Source organism: Hyla sarda, unplaced genomic scaffold (assembly GCF_029499605.1).
Source record: "Hyla sarda isolate aHylSar1 unplaced genomic scaffold, aHylSar1.hap1 scaffold_217, whole genome shotgun sequence".
In the NCBI taxonomy this organism is placed as follows: Eukaryota; Metazoa; Chordata; class Amphibia; order Anura; family Hylidae; genus Hyla; species Hyla sarda.
In genome coordinates this window covers 8,123-31,707 of record NW_026608839.1, presented here as the reverse complement: position 1 = coordinate 31,707, position 23,585 = coordinate 8,123, and the positions used below count along the sequence as shown (strand labels likewise).

At 45.5% G+C, this 23,585-nt stretch overlaps 1 protein-coding gene across 1 annotated transcript; it reads left to right on the top strand.

Moving 5' to 3' along the window:
• Positions 1-2,494: 2,494 nt before the first annotated feature.
• LOC130319819 (oocyte zinc finger protein XlCOF7.1-like) lies at positions 2,495-23,331 on the top strand (the record flags this gene model as incomplete). The annotated part of the gene is given in 6 exon segments (XM_056552998.1): positions 2,495-2,627; positions 8,013-8,169; positions 11,129-11,290; positions 11,378-11,507; positions 14,596-14,693; positions 23,220-23,331. Coding segments are annotated over 5 exon segments (613 nt in total), but the record flags the coding sequence as incomplete, so codon positions are not given.
• Positions 23,332-23,585: the final 254 nt, after the last annotated feature.

Sequence of the window (23,585 nt, the reverse complement as noted above, 5' to 3'; positions counted from 1 at the left end):
CTGTCTATTATTATTATTATTATTATTATTATTATTATACAGGAGAAGTAGACTGTAGTGTCCTGTCTATTATTATTATTATTATTATTATTATTATTATTATTATTATTATACAGGAGGAGTAGACTGTAGTGTCCTGTCTATTATTATTATTATTATTATACAGGAGGAGTAGACTGTGGTGTCCTGTCTATTATTATTATTATTATACAGGAGGAGTAGACTGTAGTGTCCTGTCTATTATTATTATTATACAGGAGGAGTAGACTGTAGTGTCCTGTCTATTATTATTATTATTATTATTATTATTATTATACAGGAGGAGTAGACTGTAGTGTCCTGTCTATTATTATTATTATTATTATTATACAGGAGGAGTAGACTGTAGTGTCCTGTCTATTATTATTATTATTATTATTATTATACAGGAGGAGTAGACTGTAGTGTCCTGTCTATTATTATTATTATTATTATTATTATTATACAGGAAGAGTAGACTGTAGTGTCCTGATTATTATTATTATTATTATACAGGAGGAGTAGACTGTAGTGTCCTGTCTATTATTATTATTATTATTATTATACAGGAGGAGTAGACTGTAGTGTCCTGTATATTATTATTATTATACAGGAGGAGTAGACTGTAGTGTCCTGATTATTATTATTATTATTATACAGGAGGAGTAGACTGTAGTGTCCTGTCTATTATTATTATTATTATTATTATTATTATTATTATTATACAGGAGGAGTAGACTGTAGTGTCCTGTCTATTATTATTATTATTATTATTATACAGGAGGAGTAGACTGCAGTGTCCTGTATATTATTATTATTATTATTATATAGGAGGAGTAGACTGTAGTGTCCTGATTATTATTATTATTATTATACAGGAGGAGTAGACTGTAGTGTCCTGTCTATTATTATTATTATTATTATTATTATTATTATTATACAGGAGGAGTAGACTGTAGTGTCCTGTCTATTATTATTATTATTATTATTATACAGGAGGAGTAGACTGTAGTGTCCTGTCTATTATTATTATTATTATTATTATAATACAGGAGGAGTAGACTGTAGTGTCCTGTATATTATTATTATTATTGTTATTATTATTATTATACAGGAGGAGTAGACTGTAGTGTCCTGTCTATTATTATTATTATTATTATTATTATTATTATTATACAGGAGGAGTAGACTGTAGTGTCCTGTCTATTATTATTATTATTATTATACAGGAGGAGTAGACTGTAGTGTCCTGTCTATTATTATTATTATTATTATTATTATTATACAGGAGGAGTAGACTGTAGTGTCCTGTCTATTATTATTATTACTATACAGGAGGAGTAGACTGTAGTGTCCTGTCTATTATATTATTATTATTATTATTATTATTATTATTATTATACAGGAGGAGTAGACTGTAGTGTCCTGTCTATTATTATTATTATTATTATTATTATTATTATTATTATACAGGAGGAGTAGACTGTAGTGTCCTGTCTATTATTATTATTATTATTATTATTATTATTATACAGGAGGAGTAGACTGTAGTGTCCTGTCTATTATTATTATTATTATTATTATTATACAGGAGGAGTAGACTGTAGTGTCCTGTCTATTATTATTATTATTATTATTATTATTATTATTATACAGGAGGAGTAGACTGTAGTGTCCTGTCTATTATTATTATTATTATTATTATACAGGAGGAGTAGACTGTAGTGTCCTGTCTATTATTATTATTATTATTATTATTATTATTATACAGGAGGAGTAGACTGTAGTGTCCTGTCTATTATTATTATTATTATTATTATTATTATACAGGAGGAGTAGACTGTAGTGTCCTGTCTATTATTATTATTATTATTATTATTATACAGGAGGAGTAGACTGTAGTGTCCTGTCTATTATTATTATTATTATTATTATTATTATTATTATTATACAGGAGGAGTAGACTGTAGTGTCCTGTCTATTATTATTATTATTATTATTATTATACAGGAGGAGTAGACTGTAGTGTCCTGTCTATTATTATTATTATTATTATTATTATTATTATTATTATTATACAGGAGGAGTAGACTGTAGTGTCCTGTCTATTATTATTATTATTATTATTATTATTATTATACAGGAGGAGTAGACTGTAGTGTCCTGTCTATTATTATTATTATTATTATTATTATTATTATACAGGAGGAGTAGACTGTAGTGTCCTGTCTATTATTATTATTATTATTATACAGGAGGAGGAGACTGTAGTGTCCTGTCTATTATTATTATTATTATTATTATTATTATACAGGAGGAGTAGACTGTAGTGTCCTGTCTATTATTATTATTATTATTATTATTATACAGGAGGAGTAGACTGTAGTGTCCTGTCTATTATTATTATTATTATTATTATACAGGAGGAGTAGACTGTAGTGTCCTGTCTGGTGATGATGGAGTTAACTCTAGAAAACATCATGATTATATGCTCAGCTTTAGGTGCCGTCTTCTGAACTCCGCCCCATCATGTGACTGATCACATGACAATGACATCATCACAGGTCCTGTAGTGTGTAGTGGGATTGAGCGTCTTCTGTTGTTGTGCGGTACGTATAGTGATTCCTGTCATTATTTGTGCTGGGGGCCGGCGGGGCCCCTCCATGTCCTGTGTCCCCTGTATATATGATACACGACCCCCACCCTATTGTGTGTGCAGACCCTGGTGTCACCTCCCGCTCCCTCCTCCATCCATGATGTCCCCCGAATTATTACACTAAATGACTGGACACTGATTCCATTCCTGGTCCTGATTATTACGGAACCTACGGGCGCGGTGCGACAAACATTACACTATGTCCTGATTATTACTGAACCTACGGGCGCGGTGCGACAAACATTACACTATGTCCTGATTATTACTGAACCTACGGGCGCGGTGCGACAAACATTACACTATGTCCTGATTATTACTGAACCTACGGGCGCGGTGCGACAAACATTACACTATGTCCTGATTATTACTGAACCTACGGGCGCGGTGCGACAAACATTACGCTATGTCCTGATTATTACTGAACCTACGGGCGCGGTGCGACAAACATTACGCTATGTCCTGATTATTACTGAACCTACGGGCGCGGTGCGACAAACATTACGCTATGTCCTGATTATTACTGAACCTACGGGCGCGGTGCGACAAACATTACGCTATGTCCTGATTATTACTGAACCTACGGGCGCGGTGCGACAAACATTACGCTATGTCCTGATTATTACTGAACCTACGGGCGCGGTGCGACAAACATTACGCTATGTCCTGATTATTACTGAACCTACGGGCGCGGTGCGACAAACATTACACTATGTCCTGATTATTACTGAACCTACGGGCGCGGTGCGACAAACATTACACTATGTCCTGATTATTACTGAACCTACGGGCGCGGTGCGACAAACATTACACTATGTCCTGATTATTACTGAACCTACGGGCGCGGTGCGACAAACATTACACTATGTCCTGATTATTACTGAACCTACGGGCGCGGTGCGACAAACATTACACTATGTCCTGATTATTACTGAACCTACGGGCGCGGTGCGACAAACATTACACTATGTCCTGATTATTACTGAACCTACGGGCGCGGTGCGACAAACATTACACTATGTCCTGATTATTACTGAACCTACGGGCGCGGTGCGACAAACATTACACTATGTCCTGATTATTACTGAACCTACGGGCGCGGTGCGACAAACATTACACTATGTCCTGATTATTACTGAACCTACGGGCGCGGTGCGACAAACATTACACTATGTCCTGATTATTACTGAACCTACGGCGCGGTGCGACAAACATTACACTATGTCCTGATTATTACTGAACCTACGGGCGCGGTGCGACAAACATTACACTATGTCCTGATTATTACTGAACCTACGGGCGCGGTGCGACAAACATTACACTATGTCCTGATTATTACTGAACCTACGGGCGCGGTGCGACAAACATTACACTATGTCCTGATTATTACTGAACCTACGGGCGCGTTGCGACAAACATTACGCTATGTCCTGATTATTACTGAACCTACGGGCGCGGTGCGACAAACATTACACTATGTCCTGATTATTACTGAACCTACGGGCGCGGTGCGACAAACATTACACTATGTCCTGATTATTACTGAACCTACGGGCGCGGTGCGACAAACATTACACTATGTCCTGATTATTACTGAACCTACGGGCGCGGTGCGACAAACATTACACTATGTCCTGATTATTACTGAACCTACGGGCGCGGTGCGACAAACATTACACTATGTCCTGATTATTACTGAACCTACGGGCGCGGTGCGACAAACATTACACTATGTCCTGATTATTACTGAACCTACGGGCGCGGTGCGACAAACATTACACTATGTCCTGATTATTACTGAACCTACGGGCGCGGTGCGACAAACATTACACTATGTCCTGATTATTACTGAACCTACGGGCGCGGTGCGACAAACATTACACTATGTCCTGATTATTACGGAACCTACGGGCGCGGTGCGACAAACATTACACTATGTCCTGATTATTACTGAACCTACGGGCGCGGTGCGACAAACATTACACTATGTCCTGATTATTACTGAACCTACGGGCGCGGTGCGACAAACATTACATTATGTCCTGATTATTACTGAACCTACGGGCGCGGTGCGACAAACATTACATTATGTCCTGATTGTATCCGACTAGAGATGAACGAAACTGAGGAATGTTTACTGAACCTGAATCTAATCAGTCATTGTCCATTCATTCGGTCTTTGTGAGTGTTCCCGGAGACGTCTCTCCCGGTCCGCAGCGTCAGTCCAGGCGTCTCTCCCGGTCCGCAGCGTCAGTCCAGGCGTCTCTCCCGGTCCGCAGCGTCAGTCCAGACGTCTCTCCCGATCCGCAGCGTCAGTCCAGACGTCTCTCCCGGTCCGCAGCGTCAGTCCAGGCGTCTCTCCCGGTCCGCAGCGTCAGTCCAGGCGTCTCTCCCGATCCGCAGCGTCAGTCCAGACGTCTCTCCCGATCCGCAGCGTCAGTCCAGACGTCTCTCCCGATCCGCAGCGTCAGTCCAGGCGTCTCTCCCGATCCGCAGCGTCAGTCCAGACGTCTCTCCCGATCCGCAGCGTCAGTCCAGACGTCTCTCCCGATCCGCAGCGTCAGTCCAGACGTCTCTCCCGATCCGCAGCGTCAGTCCAGACGTCTCTCCCGATCCGCAGCGTCAGTCCAGACGTCTCTCCCGATCCGCAGCGTCAGTCCAGACGTCTCTCCCGATCCGCAGCGTCAGTCCAGACGTCTCTCCCGATCCGCAGCGTCAGTCCAGACGTCTCTCCCGCTCCGCAGCGTCAGTCCAGACGTCTCTCCCGCTCCGCAGCGTCAGTCCAGACGTCTCTCCCGATCCGCAGCGTCAGTCCAGACGTCTCTCCCGATCCGCAGCGTCAGTCCAGACGTCTCTCCCTCCCGGTCCGCAGCGTCAGTCCAGACGTCTCTCCCGGTCCGCAGCGTCAGTCCAGACGTCTCTCCCTCCCGGTCCGCAGCGTCAGTCCAGACGTCTCTCCCTCCCGGTCCGCAGCGTCAGTCCAGACGTCTCTCCCTCCCGGTCCGCAGCGTCAGTCCAGACGTCTCTCCCTCCCGGTCCGCAGCGTCAGTCCAGACGTCTCTCCCTCCCGGTCCGCAGCGTCAGTCCAGACGTCTCTCCCGGTCCGCAGCGTCAGTCCAGACGTCTCTCCCGGTCCGCAGCGTCAGTCCAGACGTCTCTCCCGGTCCGCAGCGTCAGTCCAGACGTCTCTCCCGGTCCGCAGCGTCAGTCCAGACGTCTCTCCCGGTCCGCAGCGTCAGTCCAGACGTCTCTCCCGGTCCGCAGCGTCAGTCCAGACGTCTCTCCCGGTCCGCAGCGTCAGTCCAGACGTCTCTCCCGGTCCGCAGCGTCAGTCCAGACGTCTCTCCCGGTCCGCAGCGTCAGTCCAGACGTCTCTCCCGGTCCGCAGCGTCAGTCCAGACGTCTCTCCCGGTCCGCAGCGTCAGTCCAGACGTCTCTCCCGGTCCGCAGCGTCAGTCCAGACGTCTCTCCCGGTCCGCAGCGTCAGTCCAGACGTCTCTCCCGGTCCGCAGCGTCAGTCCAGACGTCTCTCCCGGTCCGCAGCGTCAGTCCAGACGTCTCTCCCGGTCCGCAGCGTCAGTCCAGACGTCTCTCCCGGTCCGCAGCGTCAGTCCAGACGTCTCTCCCGGTCCGCAGCGTCAGTCCAGACGTCTCTCCCGGTCCGCAGCGTCAGTCCAGACGTCTCTCCCGGTCCGCAGCGTCAGTCCAGACGTCTCTCCCGGTCCGCAGCGTCAGTCCAGACGTCTCTCCCGGTCCGCAGCGTCAGTCCAGACGTCTCTCCCGGTCCGCAGCGTCAGTCCAGACGTCTCTCCCGGTCCGCAGCGTCAGTCCAGACGTCTCTCCCGGTCCGCAGCGTCAGTCCAGACGTCTCTCCCGGTCCGCAGCGTCAGTCCAGACGTCTCTCCCGGTCCGCAGCGTCAGTCCAGACGTCTCTCCCGGTCCGCAGCGTCAGTCCAGACGTCTCTCCCGGTCCGCAGCGTCAGTCCAGACGTCTCTCCCGGTCCGCAGCGTCAGTCCAGACGTCTCTCCCGGTCCGCAGCGTCAGTCCAGACGTCTCTCCCGGTCCGCAGCGTCAGTCCAGACGTCTCAAGGAAAGCAGAATAACTTTTTGTAACTAAATTAATCTGCAACCAATTTATTGATTCGTGTTCGTGACGCCTCCTGGAGATTTTCTTCTAATCGTTCCTTGATGGTGACATCTCTCCTCACATGGCTGCCATAGTTCTCGCACCTTCCCAGCAGCCTTTGCTCCCAGTCAATGGTGCTGAGTTGTCACATGATACATCATTTCTCTCTAGAGTCATTACAAGAATCTGCAGAATCGGGAAATGAAGGGGAGAGTGCCTAATATAACCGAGGGAAAGTAGAGGTCACTGCCTGTCACTTTACGTTCTCTCTTCTTCTTCTTCTCTCTCCATTGTTTCTCTTGCTTTATACACAACACTTTTCCCTTTTTCAAATTTTCTGTCTGTTCCTCTCTTGCTGTTTCTCTCGCTTTCTCTTTCTTTCTCTCTCCATTCTTCCATTCTCTCTTTTTCTGTCTCTTCCTCTCTTGCTGTTTCTCTCGCTTTCTCTTTCTTTCTCTCTCCATTCTTCCATTCTCTCTTTTTCTGTATGTTCCTCTTGCTCCCAATCTCTTTCTCTTCCTCTTTTTGTCTCTTCCTCTCTTCTTTCGTCTGTCTCTTCCTGCCCGGAGACCCCCTTATCTTAGTAGGAATTTGCCCAATTGAAGAGGGATGATCACTCATGGTTCCCATACGCTCTGATCTCGCCTACAGAATAGGAGTCTCTTACTCCAATGTGTCTCTCCAGTAAGGGGGTCACAAATCTATACAATACGATTGGATCAATCTGTATGTCACACATCTATACAATACGATTGGATCAATCTGCAGATCTCGGCCTTCCTTTTACCAACATGGGAACAGCAGTTGGAGAAGACCTCATCTTCCACCGATTGGCAGAAAATCTTTACCTTAACTTATAACTTACTCTGTGTCTTTCTGAAGAGAACGCCAACATACTGACATGGTGGTATGGATCTGCTGACGTGCTTCATAAATGCTTCCCTGAAGTACCAGACAGAAACGGGCTCCATATCTGGTGGGAGGTTTGGCGCGCTGTTTCTACCATGTACACTCGGGTTACTGACAATGATGTGACCGCTTCTCCTTTTCCTCAATATAAAGAGGTGTCTCCATCTTTACTGGCAGCCGCTAGGCAGTAATACTCTCACACTGGTCAGTGAATGTTCCCTCAATTAGGGAATTGGTGACTAACCTGGACCTCCTCCTCCATCACATGAAATGCCGCTGATATTCGTCTGTTCATATCTTTGCAGTGCACAATCCTATAAGCTGAAGCTTCTCCACGTTCTCCTCCAAAAGATGATGAAGTTTTTATTGAATACCGAACCAAAGATGGAAAAGGAAAAAAATGAGATGACCAAAGGAATATTAAACCTCACTCTGGAGATCATCTATCAGCTTACAGGAGAGGTGAGGGGTCATGGGGGGACTCGTATCTACATATAACACAACTGGAGGGGTCCTGGGGGGACTCATATCTACATATAACACAACTGGAGGAGTGAGCGGTCATGGGAGGGGGACTCATATCTACATATAACACAACTGGGCGGGTGAGGAGTCATGGGAGGACTCATATCTACATATAACACAACTGGAGGGGTCCTGGGGGGACTCATATCTACATATAACACAACTGGAGGAGTGAGGGGTCATGGGGGAGACTCATATCTACATATAACACAACTGGACGGGTGAGGAGTCATGGGAGGACTCATATCTACATATAACACAACTGGAGGGGTCCTGGGGGGACTCGTATCTACATATAACACAACTGGAAGGGTGAGGGGACCTGGGGGAGACTCGTATCTACTTATAACACAACTGGAGGGGTGAGGGGTCCTGGGGGAGACTCGTATCTACTTATAACACAACTGGACGGGTGAGGGGTCCTGGGGGGACTCATATCTACTTATAACACAACTGGAGGAGTGAGGGGTCCTGGGGGAGACTCATATCTACATATAACACAACTGGAGGGGTGAGGGGTCCTGGGGGGACTCATATCTACATATAACACAACTGGAGGGGTGAGGGGTCCTGGGGGGACTCATATCTACATATAACACAACTGGAGGGGTGAGGAGTAATGGGAGGACTCATATCTACATATAACACAACTGGACGGGTGAGGGGTCCTGGGAGGACTCATATCTACATATAACACAACTGGAGGGGTGAGGAGTCATGGGAGGACTCATATCTACATATAACACAACTGGAGGAGTGAGGGGTCCTGGGGGAGACTCATATCTACATATAACACAACTGGAGGGGTGAGGGGTCCTGGGGGGACTCATATCTACATATAACACAACTGGAGGGGTGAGGGGTCCTGGGGGGACTCATATCTACATATAACACAACTGGACAGGTGAGGGGTCCTGGGGGGACTCGTATCTACATATAACACAACTGGAGGGGTGAGGGGTCATGGGGGGGGGACTCATATCTACATATAACACAACTGGACGGGTGAGGAGTCATGGGAGGACTCATATCTACATATAACACAACTGGAGGAGTGAGGGGTCATGGGAGGGGGACTCGTATCTACATATAACACAACTGGAGGGGTGAGGGGTCATGGGGGAGACTCGTATCTACTTATAACACAACTGGACGGGTGAGGAGTCATGGGAGGACTCATATCTACATATAACACAACTGGAGGGGTGAGGGGTCATGGGAGGGGGACTCATATCTACATATAACACAACTGGAGGAGTGAGGGGTCATGGGAGGGGGACTCATATCTACATATAACACAACTGGAGGAGTGAGGGGTCATGGGAGGGGGACTCATATCTACATATAACACAACTGGACGGGTGAGGGGTCATGGGAGGACTCATATCTACATATAACACAACTGGAGGAGTGAGGGGTCATGGGGGGGGGACTCATATCTACATATAACACAACTGGAGGGGTGAGGGGTCCTGGGGGAGACTCGTATCTACATATAACACAACTGGACGGGTGAGGGGTCATGGGGGACTCATATCTACATATAACACAACTGGACGGGTGAGGGGTCATGGGGGGGGACTCGTATCTACATATAACACAACTGGAGGGGTGAGGGGTCCTGGGGGGACTCATATCTACATATAACACAACTGGACGGGTGAGGAGTCATGGGGGGGGACTCGTATCTACATATAACACAACTGGACGGGTGAGGGGTCATGGGGGGGGACTCGTATCTACATATAACACAACTGGACGGGTGAGGGGTCATGGGGGACTCATATCTACATATAACACAACTGGAGGGGTGAGGGGTCCTGGGGGGACTCATATCTACATATAACACAACTGGACAGGTGAGGGGTCATGGGGGGGACTCGTATCTACATATAACACAAGTGGACAGGTGAGGGGTCATGGGAGGACTCATATCTACATATAACACAACTGGAGGAGTGAGGGGTCATGGGGGAGACTCATATCTACATATAACACAACTGGAGGGGTGAGGGGTCATGGGGGAGACTCATATCTACATATAACACAACTGGAGGGGTGAGGGGTCCTGGGGGGACTCATATCTACATATAACACAACTGGAGGAGTGAGGGGTCATGGGGGAGACTCATATCTACATATAACACAACTGGAGGGGTGAGGGGTCCTGGGGGGACTCATATCTACATATAACACAACTGGAGGAGTGAGGGGTCATGGGGGAGACTCATATCTACATATAACACAACTGGAGGGGTGAGGGGTCCTGGGGGAGACTCATATCTACATATAACACAACTGGAGGAGTGAGGGGTCATGGGGGGGGGACTCGTATCTACTTATAACACAACTGGACGGGTGAGGGGTCATGGGGGACTGGTATCTACATATAACACAATTGGACGGGTGAGGAGTCATGGGGGACGACTCGTATCTACATATAACACAACTGGACGGGTGAGGGGTCATGGGGGACTGGTATCTACATATAACACAACTGGAGGGGTCCTGGGGGGACTCATATCTACATATAACACAACTGGAGGGGTGAGGAGTCATGGGGGACGACTCGTATCTACATATAACACAACTGGACGGGTGAGGGGTCATGGGGGACTGGTATCTACATATAACACAACTGGAGGGGTCCTGGGGGGACTCATATCTACATATAACACAACTGGAGGGGTGAGGAGTCATGGGGGACGACTCGTATCTACATATAACACAACTGGACGGGTGAGGGGTCATGGGGGACGACTCGTATCTACATATAACACAACTGGACGGGTGAGGGGTCATGGGGGACTGGTATCTACATATAACACAACTGGAGGGGTCCTGGGGGGACTGGTATCTACATATAAAACATGTAATTGTCATCTTCCATATACAGGATTACACGATTGTAAAGAAAACGTCTAGTAATTGTGCAACATCCAAAAGCCATTCCCTGTTATCGGGTGAAAGGAGCAAAATTGGGAGAATCCATGAGAGGAACAATGAGCAGAAGATCCTAGAACTCACCCACAAGATGATGGAGCTGCTGACTGGAGAGGTGAGCGCTGCTGGGAATGCTGGGACATTATACAGGAACACAAGGGATGATGGGTCTGGATGATGACTGGATCATTGTGTGTGTCAGGTTCCTATAAGGTGTCAGGATGTCACTGTCTATTTCTCCATGGAGGAGTGGGAGTATATAGAAGGACACAAGGATCTGTACCAGGACATAGTCATGATGGAGGACCACCGGCCCCGAACATCACCACCGGGTAAGATATATTTATTATAGACCACCGGCCCCGAACATCACCACCGGGTAAGATATATTTATTATAGACCACCGACCCCGAACATCACCACTGGGTAAGATATATTTATTATAGACCACCGGCCCCGAACATCACCACCGGGTAAGATATATTTATTATATACCACCGGCCCCCAACATCACCACCGGGTAAGATATATTTATTATAGACCACCGGCCCCCAACATCACCACTGGGTAAGATATATTTATTATAGACCACCGGCCCCGAACATCACCACCACTGGGTAAGATATATTTATTATAGACCACCGGCCCCGAACATCACCACCGGGTAAGATATATTTATTATAGACCACCGGCCCCCAACATCACCACTGGGTAAGATATATTTATTATAGACCACCGGCCCCCAACATCACCACTGGGTAAGATATATTTATTATAGACCACCGGCCCCGAACATCACCACTGGGTAAGATATATTTATTATAGACCACCGGCCCCCAACATCACCACTGGGTAAGATATATTTATTATAGACCACCGGCCCCCAACATCACCACTGGGTAAGATATATTTATTATAGACCACCGGCCCCCAACATCACCACTGGGTAAGATATATTTATTATAGACCACCGGCCCCCAACATCACCACTGGGTAAGATATATTTATTATAGACCACCGACCCCCAACATCACCACTGGGTAAGATATATTTATTATAGACCACCGACCCCCAACATCACCACTGGGTAAGATATATTTATTATAGACCACCGGCCCCCAACATCACCACTGGGTAAGATATATTTATTATAGACCACCGGCCCCCAACATCACCACTGGGTAAGATATATTTATTATAGACCACCGGCCCCCAACATCACCACTGGGTAAGATATATTTATTATAGACCACCGGCCCCCAACATCACCACTGGGTAAGATATATTTATTATAGACCACCGGCCCCCAACATCACCACTGGGTAAGATATATTTATTATAGACCACCGGCCCCGAACATCACCACTAGGTAAGATATATTTATTATAGACCACCGGCCCCCAACATCACCAACGGGTAAGATATATTTATTATAGACCACCGGCCCCGAACATCACCACTGGGTAAGATATATTTATTATAGACCACTGGCCCCCAACATCACCACTGGGTAAGATATATTTATTATAGACCACCGGCCCCCAACATCACCACTGGGTAAGATATATTTATTATAGACCACCGGCCCCCAACATCACCACTGGGTAAGATATATTTATTATAGACCACCGGCCCCGAACATCACCACTGGGTAAGATATATTTATTATAGACCACCGGCCCCCAACATCACCACTGGGTAAGATATATTTATTATAGACCACCGGCCCCCAACATCACCACTGGGTAAGATATATTTATTATAGACCACCGGCCCCCAACATCACCACTGGGTAAGATATATTTATTATAGACCACCGGCCCCCAACATCACCACTGGGTAAGATATATTTATTATAGACCACTGGCCCCCAACATCACCACTGGGTAAGATATATTTATTATAGACCACCGGCCCCGAACATCACCACTAGGTAAGATATATTTATTATAGACCACCGGCCCCCAACATCACCAACGGGTAAGATATATTTATTATAGACCACCGGCCCCCAACATCACCACTGGGTAAGATATATTTATTATAGACCACTGGCCCCCAACATCACCACTGGGTAAGATATATTTATTATAGACCACCGGCCCCCAACATCACCACTGGGTAAGATATATTTATTATAGACCACCGGCCCCCAACATCACCACTGGGTAAGATATATTTATTATAGACCACCGGCCCCCAACATCACCACTGGGTAAGATATATTTATTATAGACCACCGGCCCCGAACATCACCACTGGGTAAGATATATTTATTATAGACCACCGACCCCCAACATCACCACTGGGTAAGATATATTTATTATAGACCACCGACCCCCAACATCACCACTGGGTAAGATATATTTATTATAGACCACCGGCCCCCAACATCACCACTGGGTAAGATATATTTATTATAGACCACCGGCCCCCAACATCACCACTGGGTAAGATATATTTATTATAGACCACCGGCCCCCAACATCACCACTGGGTAAGATATATTTATTATAGACCACCGGCCCCCAACATCACCACTGGGTAAGATATATTTATTATAGACCACCGGCCCCCAACATCACCACCGGGTAAGATATATTTATTATAGACCACCGGCCCCCAACATCACCACCGGGTAAGATATATTTATTATAGACCACCGGCCCCGAACATCACCACTGGGTAAGATATATTGATTATAGACCACCGGCCCCCAACATCACCACTGGGTAAGATATATTTATTATAGACCACCGGCCCCCAACATCACCACTGGGTAAGATATATTTATTATAGACCACCGGCCCCCAACATCACCACTGGGTAAGATATATTTATTATAGACCACCGGCCCCGAACATCACCACTGGGTAAGATATATTTATTAAAGACCACCGGCCCCCAACATCACCACTGGGTAAGATATATTTATTATAGACCACCGGCCCCCAACATCACCACTGGGTAAGATATATTTATTATAGACCACCGGCCCCCAACATCACCACTGGGTAAGATATATTTATTATAGACCACCGGCCCCCAACATCACCACTGGGTAAGATATATTCATTATAGACCACCGGCCCCCAACATCACCACTGGGTAAGATATATTTATTATAGACCACCGGCCCCGAACATCACCACTGGGTAAGATATATTTATTATAGACCACCGGCCCCCAACATCACCACTGGGTAAGATATATTTATTATAGACCACCGGCCCCCAACATCACCACTGGGTAAGATATATTTATTATAGACCACCGGACCCCAACATCACCACTGGGTAAGATATATTTATTATAGACCACCGGCCCCCAACATCAAGGAGAGAGCAGTATTGGGGCCCCTAGATCCCCCATCATCTGATCATCTACACAATGTATTCAGTCACTGTGTGTCTCCTACAGATGGATCCAGGAAGAGGAACCCACCAGAGAGATGTCCTGCTCCTCTGCATTCCCAGGACTGTCCGAGGGGAGATGACAATGTCCTACAGGATGATCAGGTAGAGAGGACAATGTCCTACAGGATGATCAGGTAGATGGAGAGGACAATGTCCTACAGGATGATCAGGTAGATGGAGAGGACAATGTCCTACAGGATGATCAGGTAGAGAGGACAATGTCCTACAGGATGATCAGGTAGAGAGGACAATGTCCTACAGGATGATCAGGTAGAGATGACAATGTCCTACAGGATGATCAGGTAGATGGAGAGGACAATATCCTACAGGATGATCAGGTAGATAGAGGACAATGTCCTACAGGATGATCAGGTAGATGGAGAGGACAATGTCCTACAGGATGATCGGGTAGATGGAGAGGACAATGTCCTACAGGATGATCGGGTAGATGGAGAGGACAATGTCCTACAGGATGATCAGGTAGATGGAGAGGACAATGTCCTACAGGATGATCAGGTAGATGGAGAGGACAATGTCCTACAGGATGATCGGGTAGATGGAGAGGACAATGTCCTACAGGATGATCAGGTAGATGGAGAGGACAATGTCCTACAGGATGATCGGGTAGATGGAGAGGACAATGTCCTACAGTATAATCGGGTAGATGGAGAGGACAATGTCCTACAGGATGATCAGGTAGATGGAGAGGACAATGTCCTACAGGATGATCGGGTAGATGGAGAGGACAATGTCCTACAGGATGATCAGGTAGAGAGGACAATGTCCTACAGGATGATCAGGTAGATGGAGAGGACAATGTCCTACAGGATGATCAGGTAGAGAGGACAATGTCCTACAGGATGATCAGGTGGAGAGGACAATGTCCTACAGGATGATCAGGTAGATGGAGAGGACAATGTCCTACAGGATGATCGGGTAGATGGAGAGGACAATGTCCTACAGGATGATCAGGTAGATGGAGAGGACAATGTCCTACAGGATGATCGGGTAGATGGAGAGGACAATGTCCTACAGGATAATCGGGTAGATGGAGAGGACAATGTCCTACAGGATGATCAGGTAGATGGAGAGGACAATGTCCTACAGGATGATCAGGTAGAGATGACAATGTCCTACAGGATGATCAGGTAGATGGAGAGGACAATGTCCTACAGGATGATCAGGTAGAGATGACAATGTCCTACAGGATGATCAGGTAGATGGAGAGGACAATATCCTACAGGATGATCAGGTAGATGGAGAGGACAATGTCCTACAGGATGATCAGGTAGATGGAGAGGACAATGTCCTACAGGATGATCGGGTAGATGGAGAGGACAATGTCCTACAGGATGATCGGTTAGATGGAGAGGACAATGTCCTACAGGATAATCGGGTAGATGGAGAGGACAATGTAATACAGGATGATCAGGTAGATGGAGAGGACAATGTCCTACAGGATGATCAGGTAGAGATGACAATGTCCTACAGGATGATCAGGTAGATGGAGAGGACAATGTCCTACAGGATGATCAGGTAGATGGAGAGGACAATGTCCTACAGGATGATCAGGTAGATGGAGAGGACAATGTCCTACAGGATGATCAGGTAAATGGAGAGGATAATGTCCTACAGGATGATCAGGTAGATGGAGAGGACAATGTCCTACAGGATGATGAGGTAGATGGAGAGGACAATGTCCTACAGGATGATCAGGTAGATGGAGAGGACAATGTCCTACAGGATGATCAGGTAGATGGAGAGGACAATGTCCTACAGGATGATCAGGTAGATGGAGAGGACAATGTCCTACAGGATGATCAGGTAAATGGAGAGGATAATGTCCTACAGGATGATCAGGTAGATGGAGAGGACAATGTCCTACAGGATGATCAGGTAGATGGAGAGGACAATGTCCTACAGGATGATCAGGTAGATGGAGATGACAATGTCCTACAGGATGATCAGGTAGATGGAGAGGACAATGTCCTACAGGATGATCAGGTAGATGGAGAGGACAATGTCCTACAGGATGATCAGGTAGATGGAGAGGACAATGTCCTACAGGATGATCAGGTAGATGGAGAGGACAATGTCCTACAGTATGATCAGGTAGATGGAGAGGACAATGTCCTACAGGATGATCAGGTAGAGAGGACAATGTCCTACAGGATGATCAGGTAGATGGAGAGGACAATGTCCTACTGGATGATCCGGTAGATGGAGAGAACAATGTCCTACAGGATGATCAGGTAGAGAGGACAATGTCCTACAGGATGATCAGGTAGATGGAGAGGATAATGTCCTACAGGATGATCAGGTAGATGGAGAGGATAATGTCCTACAGGATGATCAGGTAGATGGAGAGGACAATGTCCTACAGGATGATCAGGTAGATGGAGAGGATAATGTCCTACAGGATGATCAGGTAGATGGAGAGGATAATGTCCTACAGTATGATCAGGTAGATGGAGAGGACAATGTCCTACAGGATGATCGGGTAGATGGAGAGGACAATGTCCTACAGGATGATCAGGTAGATGGAGAGGACAATGTCCTACAGGATGATCAGGTAGATGGAGAGGACAATGTCCTACAGGATGATCAGGTAGATGGAGAGGACAATGTCCTACAGGATGATCAGGTAGAGAGGACAATGTCCTACAGGATGATCAGGTAGAGAGGACAATGTCCTACAGGATGATCAGGTAGATGGAGAGGACAATGTCCTACAGGATGATCAGGTAGATGGAGAGGACAATGTCCTACAGGATGATCAGGTAGAGAGGACAATGTCCTACAGGATGATCAGGTAGAGAGGACAATGTCCTACAGGATGATCAGGTAGATGGAGAGGACAATGTCCTACTGGATGATCAGGTAGATGGAGAGGACAATGTCCTACAGGATGATCAGGTAGATGGAGAGGATAATGTCCTACAGGATGATCAGGTAGATGGAGAGGATAATGTCCTACAGGATGATCAGGTAGGTAAATTTTAGAGCTCACTGAGTATTATCTATCTTCTATAGAAGGGCCCATTGTTTTATTCCTCGTCCACCATGACAGCCACCAGAGAGATGGTCCCCTTGGACCTAATAGGAACAGGAACAGAGAGTTTAAAAGCCCCTCCCCTCCCACCATTCCTCAGTGTTTTCCTGTTCCTATTAGGTCCAGGACAGATCTCCGGGTCTGTTGTGGACTTTGGATTTTCTTTCTTTTACTTTTATTTTTATCTTTTTCCCTGGGGAGGGTTGCGGTCTCCTATGGAGCCCCTAACCCATTTTCTTCCCCTTAGACGCTGGGAACTTGTCCTGGCCTCTGGGCGCGTGGGGGACTGCGCTCCAGTGGAGCTATATGTCCCCACACTAAGCATACTGCGGTATCCTCCGCCCATGTGCCCCGCGCTCGCGCAGGCTACATGTAACTCCGTGCCGGTTCCTTGGGTTCGGCGGCGCTCCAGGGGACTGTCGGCTGGGGCTCTGTGAGCTGTCGGCGGTCTACTGGGGTCTGCGGCGGTGTATGGACTGCTGCTGCCCGGCTTCCTGGCTTTCCCGTGGGATGCTGCGTGAGTGTGCAGCGCCTAATTCTGTCCGGGGGAAGCCGGGCGCTTTGAGCATGGATCGGAAGTTCCGGGCTGTACGGAGGTGCCGGCGGGGCAGATGTGACGTCACAAGGCGCCAAAATTTGAATTTCCTGTTTGATAAAGGTAGGAAAATCAGTGTTGTCGTTGTCTATGATTGTCCTGTGGCTACCATGGACTCACAGGCTTCCTCCAAGGCTGATGCTATGGAGCAGCTTGTTTCTCCAGCTGTGAGTATTTTCCTGCATATTTTCTGTTGCAAATACTTCTCTGTTTAGCTTCTGATTTGTGGTCCCTTCTTTCTTAGGGAGATAAGGAACCTTCACAAAAACCTAAAGCGAAAATTCGCAAATGCGTTTTGTGTTTATGCTAAACTTCCGGAGACATAAAAAACAATTATGCAAAAATTGTATATCTAAAGTGGTTCAAGAAGAGAAACCGTGTATTTCTGAGGATATGCGATCACTTATTCACCAAGAAATACAGTCATCTCTGGCCGGATTTAATTTAACTCCGTCTTCTAGCGGTCAGTCATCCATGAATGTTCTGTCTGCTGTTAATGTATATCCGACTTTCACCAGTGCTGAGGCAGCTAATGTTTCTTCTGTTGCTACTGGTAACCTACCTAATAACCCTCTTCAGTATTCATCTGGTTACATGCCTAATTTACAAACTGGTATTCCTTGTGGCAGTGGGAGTCTGGTCAAAGTCGGAGATATTCAGCCTCCAGCTAAAAGGCCCAAAGTGCTTCCGGATTCTGATTCTGGGGAGGAGGATCTTGCATCTAGATCCGATATAGAGGGTATGGAAGAAGGAGAAATTTCTCCAGGACCCTCTAAGCCAGTAAATACTAAATATTTTTTTGCATCTGAAGATACTAAGACTCTCCTTTAAAGCGGTTAGGGTCATCATCGGTATTCAGGATGAAGAACATCCTATGACTATTCAGGACGAAATGTTTGGTAGGCTGAGGCCCAGGAAAAGAATGGTTTTCCCCATTCATGAGAATATTAAAAGTATTATTGTTGATGAATGGCAGGAGCCGGAGAAGAGACTGGTACTACCTAAAGAGTTCAGATCTCGGTTTCCTTTTGATGATAAAGATGTGGACCTATGGTCTGATATACCTAAAATAGACGTTCAGGTTACTAAAGTTGTAAAGAAGAGGTCTTTGCCCTTTTGAAGATGCCTCTCGGCTGATAGACCTATTGGATAGAAAAATGGAGGGGCTCTTACGTAAAACGTGGGATTCTACTTCAGCAATGTTAAATCCAAACATCGCCGCCACTAGTGTGGCTAGAGCACTGTATGTGTGGCTTTCTCAATTAGAAGATCATATTGAAAATAAAACACCTAGAGAGGATCTTCTTTCTTCTATCCCCATGTTGAAGTTAGCAACAGGTTTTCTTGCAGATGCCTCAGTGGAGACGGTTAGAATGGCCGCTAGATCGTCCGCTATCTCAAATTCTGCAAGGCGGGCTTCATGGCTTAAAAACTGGACAGGTGATAACACTTCTAAATCTAGATTATGTGGTGTTCCCTGTCTAGGTAAAGTAATGTTTGGCCAACCATTGGACGACATCCTTGAGAAGGCGGCAGATAGGAAAAATACATTTCCTGAAGAGAAATCTAGCCAACCACAGAAAACTTTTCGTACCCAAACAAGAAACAAGTTCTCAAACTTTAGAGTTAAGGGGAAGTCGGGGAGGTGGAGCTACCAAAAGGGGGGTAAAGGAAAAGACTTTATCCTTAACCCCTCCTAAAATACAATGACATGATACCTGTGGGAGGGAGACTGAGATTTTTTTCTTCATCAGTGGTCAACAATAACCTCAAACTCCTGGATCCTGAATCTGATAAAATAAGGATATAGGATAGATTTCTCGTTTCTCCCGCCTCCCAGATTTCTAGTCTAAAACCAATTATCTCCTACTCTTCAGTCCAGGATGTTAGAGGGCGTCCAAAATCTTCTTCATCTGGGTGCCATTTCCCGCGTTCCTGTCTCGGAACAATGCAAGGGTCACTATTCTTCCCTGTTTCTAGTACAGAAACCAAATGACTCAGTTCGTACAATCATAAACTTGAAGTTCCTCAACAGGTTCATTGTGTACAAAATATTCAAGATGGAATCTTAGAAAACAGCAATCCCAATGATTGCCCCAGGGGCTTTAATGATAACTATGGATCTAAAAGATGCATATTACCATGTACCGATTCATGCAGATTTTCAGAAATATCTCAGATTTGCAGTGCGTCTCAATGGGGAGATTCTTCATTTCCAGTTTGTAGCCCTCCCATTCGGGATAACTTCAGCCCCCAGACTTTTCACAAAGTTAATGGTGGAGGTAGTTGCATCTTTAAGACTAAAAAATATTGTCATCATCCCATATCTGGACGATCTTCTTATATCAGCAGGTTCTCCAGAGCTTCTAAAAATCCATCAACACCAAGTAATCTGTTGTCTACAGGAATTAGGTTGGATTTTAAACCTGGAAAAATCGGATCTAGTTCCGAGCCACGCAAAATTATTTCTGGGAATGACTTTGGACTCTGTATTGAGAACCACATTCCTTCCAAGGGTAAAAATTACCTCTCTTCAAGAGGAAATCTCAAATTTCCAGAGGAAAAAGTTGGTTTCAGTGAGGGAAGCCATGTCCATATTGGGCTCCATGACTTCTACTATCCTGGCCGTCCAGTGGGCTCAGTTCCACTCACGTATGCTGCAAGCCCTGACTCTGTCAGTATGGGACAAAACCCAACTTTCCCTAGATAAGAAATTTAATCTATCCCCCAGGGTATCGAGGTCTCTGAATTGGTGGCTGAAAGAAGCAAACCTTCAGAGGGGGGTTTGTTGGTTCCCGGACCAAATAATTATAACTACAGATGCGAGTGCTTGGGTCTGGGGAGCCCACATAAACCAACAATACTTCCAAGGTCAGTGGCCTCCTCATCTGGAAAAGTTCTCGTCAAACTACAAGGAGTTGAGAGCGATATGGGAATCTCTACAAGCAGCCAAGCATCTGGTAGTAAATCAGAACTTAAAGGTGTATTCAGACAACTCTACGGCAGTAGCGTTCATCAAACAGCAAGGTGGCACAAAACACAGAGCGCTACAAGCGATATCTGCAAGAATTTTTGTTTGGTCAGAAACAAATGTAGCCTCCATCATGGCAGTGCATTTAAAGGGTTCCTGCAATCTAGTGGCGGATTTCCTGAGTCGGAAGACTTTAGACCCAGGGGAATGGTCCCTAAATCCTCTGATTTACCAGTCTTTAGTAAACAGATGGGGAAACCCATGTATAGATCTGTTTGCATCTCGGACAAATGCGAAAGTGGAGAGATTTTTATCGCTGATCCCAAGGGACAATCCAGAAGCAGTGGATGCTCTAGCCCAAGCTTGGAACTTTCCTCTGGCCTATGCGTTCCCTCCAATTCCTTTAATTGCCAGGTCACTAGCGAAAATTCGAGACAGCAGGCTGACAGTAAGATTTGTGGCTCCCTTTTGGCCAAAAAGGGGCTGGTTCTGCCTTCTGAAAAGTTTGGCCATAGATCATCCTTATCCCTTACCTCTGATGGACAATCTTCTCCTCCAGGGACCAGTTACGCATCAAGGAATTCAAAATCTACAACTCATGGCTTGGATTTTGAGGAGTCGATTGTAAAACAAAAAGGTCTAAAAAAGTAATTGCTACACTTCTAAAAAGTAGAAAACCTTCTACATCTAAAATGTATATGAAGATCTGGAACAAATTTGTGGACTGGATGTCTCCTAAAAAATGGAATCTTTCCAAACCTGATATCCCCTGTATCTTAGACTTCTTACAAGAGGGGTTTGAAAAGGGTTTATCGGTAAGGGTTTAGGGCCTTAGTCAGAATTAAACCTAGGATTCCAGTACGGACTCCTTCCTGGAATCTGAATTGGGTCCTTTCAGGACTGAGTTACTCCCTTCAAACCTCTGTAAGAAATCTCCCTAAGATTTTTTACTTTAAAAACCGCCTTCTTAATTGCTATAACAACTGCTCGGAGAGTGGCGGAGATCCAAGCCCTGTCAATTAGAGAACCTTACATGACTATTTCAAACCACAGAGGGACTGAGGTTGGATCCGGCCTTTTTACCATAAGTTGCTTCTAATTTCCACAGATCACAAGAGATTGTGCTCCTTCTTTCTGTGACAATCCTAGAAATGAGCAAGAAAAAGCTTTTAACGCTCTAGATGTCAGGAGATGTCTGTTAAGATATCTAGAAGTAACTAATCCTTGGAGAAAGGGCGACAACTTACTTTTACAATTTCGGGGCCTAACAAAGGCAAAAAAGCCTCAAAGGACTCTATTGCGAAGTGGCAAAAACGGTCATCTCTGAAGTTTATGTATCTAAAGGGGAACCAGTCCTTAAAGCTCACTCTACTAGGGCCATGTCTACTTCATGGGCTGAAAAATCTGCTGCTTCTATAGATCAAATCTGCAAAGCTGCCACCTGGTCTAGTTGCCATACTTTCGTTAAGCATTATAGGCTTCATCTTTCAGCTAGTCAGGCTCTTTCCTTTGGTAGGAAAGTTCTACATGCTGTTGTCCCACCGTAAATTATTTATTTGGTATTTCACTGGTGGCTGTCATGGTGGACAAAGAATAAAAGTCAGAATTATGACTTACCGATAATTCGGTTTCTTTGAGTCCACCATGACAGCCCCTTCATACCCCCCCTTGTTATATTATTTTATTATATTTGTGTTACCTATTCATCTTATCCTGTCCCTAAAGGGTAATTTGTAAAACACTGAGGAATGCTGGGAGGGGAGGGGCTTTAAAACTCTCTGTTCCTGTTCCGATTAGGTCCAAGGGGACCATCTCTCTGGTGGCCTCAAAGAAACCCAATTATCCGTAAGTCATAATTCTGACTTATCCCAATTTTACTTACTACTGAAGCATAAAGACCTTTATATAAGATAAATGATCAGTTTCTCACTTTAGTTGCCAACGTGATTTCTTGTTCTAAACATTTAACTCTTTCTGACCTGCACATTATTTCTTTATTTCCTCTACAAGTTAAATCCGGGTGAAGATTTGATTGATATTAAAATTGAAGTTATAGATGGAGATGAAGAAGTGAAGGATCAGCGGTGTAAGGAGGAGGAGATCTCTGTAGGTATCGGCTCAGGTGAGTAATGACAAAACCTATAAATCAGAATGTATTGTAGCCGAAGCTCCATAGAGGTCGACTGTAGCCAAAATGGACAGATCCACAATACCAACCAAATACACGATCCCCCCATCTATATACACGATCCCTCCATCTATAATACACGATCCCTCCATCTATAATACACAATCCCTCCATCTATAATACACGATCCCTCCATCTATATACACGATCCCTCCATCTATATACACGATCCCTCCATCTATAATACA